Consider the following 1,265-nt stretch of genomic DNA (forward strand, 5'->3'; position numbering starts at 1 on the left):
TAAATGCTAGTAATAATAAAGCAAAACATTGTAGATGTGGTAAACATTTAATACTGAAGATGAATATATTCCCACAGGTGTGGCCAGAGGAAAGTTCATAGGCTTGGAAGGGATCACAATACTGATCAGTTCTATGTGACTGGAGCCAGAACTCCAGTTATATGTGACTAGATCATATTGGTTTTAAACTCAAAAGGTTTGGGCTTGAATTCCTGTTACTCTTGCTAACCATTTTGTACCTCATGCATAATATAATGCCATCCACCCTGAATGGAAGTAGAGGATGTTAAATGCAGAGAAAACTTGATGATAGAAAAACAACAGCACATGAGAGCCACCAATTTTTGTGTGTGATCACATTGCAAAGGCTGGAAGGTCATTTTAATGCTAAAGTAGAAATAGCCATTCATAACTTTAACCTCTCTTCTAATTTATTAAAATAATTATTATATTTTAAATTTTCATCTCTTAACTTCCTTCAGGTAGCAAAGTGTACAAAGCAAATGTATGGAGCAAATCACTCTGTGGTGTTAGAGTTTGTGTTCCTGGGAATCACCAACTCCTGGGAAATACAGCTTCTTCTCTTTGTGTTCTCCTCCATATTTTTCATGGCAAGCATAATGGGAAATTCCCTCATTATCCTCACTGTGACTTCTGACCCTCACTTACACTCCCCCATGTACTTTCTATTGGCCAACCTCTCCTTCATTGACATGGGAGTTTCTTCTGTCAGTTCCCCCAAGATGATTTATGATCTTTTCAGAAAACACAAAGTCATCTCCTTTAGTGGCTGCATTGCTCAAATCTTCTTCATCCATGTCATCGGTGGTGTGGAGATGGTGCTGCTCATTGCCATGGCTTTTGACAGATACATTGCCATACGTAAGCCTCTCCACTATCTGACTATCATGAGCCCAAGAATGTGTGTTTTCTTTTTAGTGTCTGCCTGGATGATTGGCCTTATGCACTCCATGGTTCAACTGGCTTTTGTTGTAAACTTACCCTTCTGTGGCCCTAATGTGTTGGACAGCTTTTACTGTGATCTTCCTCGGTTCATCAAACTTGCCTGCATAGACACATACCAGCTAGAATTCATGGTCACAGCCAACAGTGGATTCATCTCTGTTGGCTCCTTCTTCATTCTGATCATTTCCTATATTGTCATCATTCTCACTGTTCAGAAACACTCTTCAGGTGGTTCATCCAAGGCTCTGTCCACACTTTCAGCTCACATCACTGTAGTAGTCTTGTTCTTTGGTCCTTTG

At 39.9% G+C, this 1,265-nt stretch overlaps 1 protein-coding gene across 1 annotated transcript; it reads left to right on the forward strand.

Moving 5' to 3' along the window:
- Positions 1–503: 503 nt before the first annotated feature.
- On the forward strand, positions 504–1,262 carry LOC104991642 (olfactory receptor 4F3/4F16/4F29-like; the record flags this gene model as incomplete). The annotated part of the gene is made up of 1 exon (XM_010844203.1): positions 504–1,262. A coding segment is annotated over exon 1 (759 nt), but the record flags the coding sequence as incomplete, so codon positions are not given.
- Between the last annotated feature and the right edge of the window lie 3 nt (positions 1,263–1,265).

This window comes from Bison bison, unplaced genomic scaffold, assembly GCF_000754665.1.
Source record: "Bison bison bison isolate TAMUID 2011002044 unplaced genomic scaffold, Bison_UMD1.0 scf7180017864197, whole genome shotgun sequence".
NCBI classification, from domain to species: Eukaryota; Metazoa; Chordata; class Mammalia; order Artiodactyla; family Bovidae; genus Bison; species Bison bison.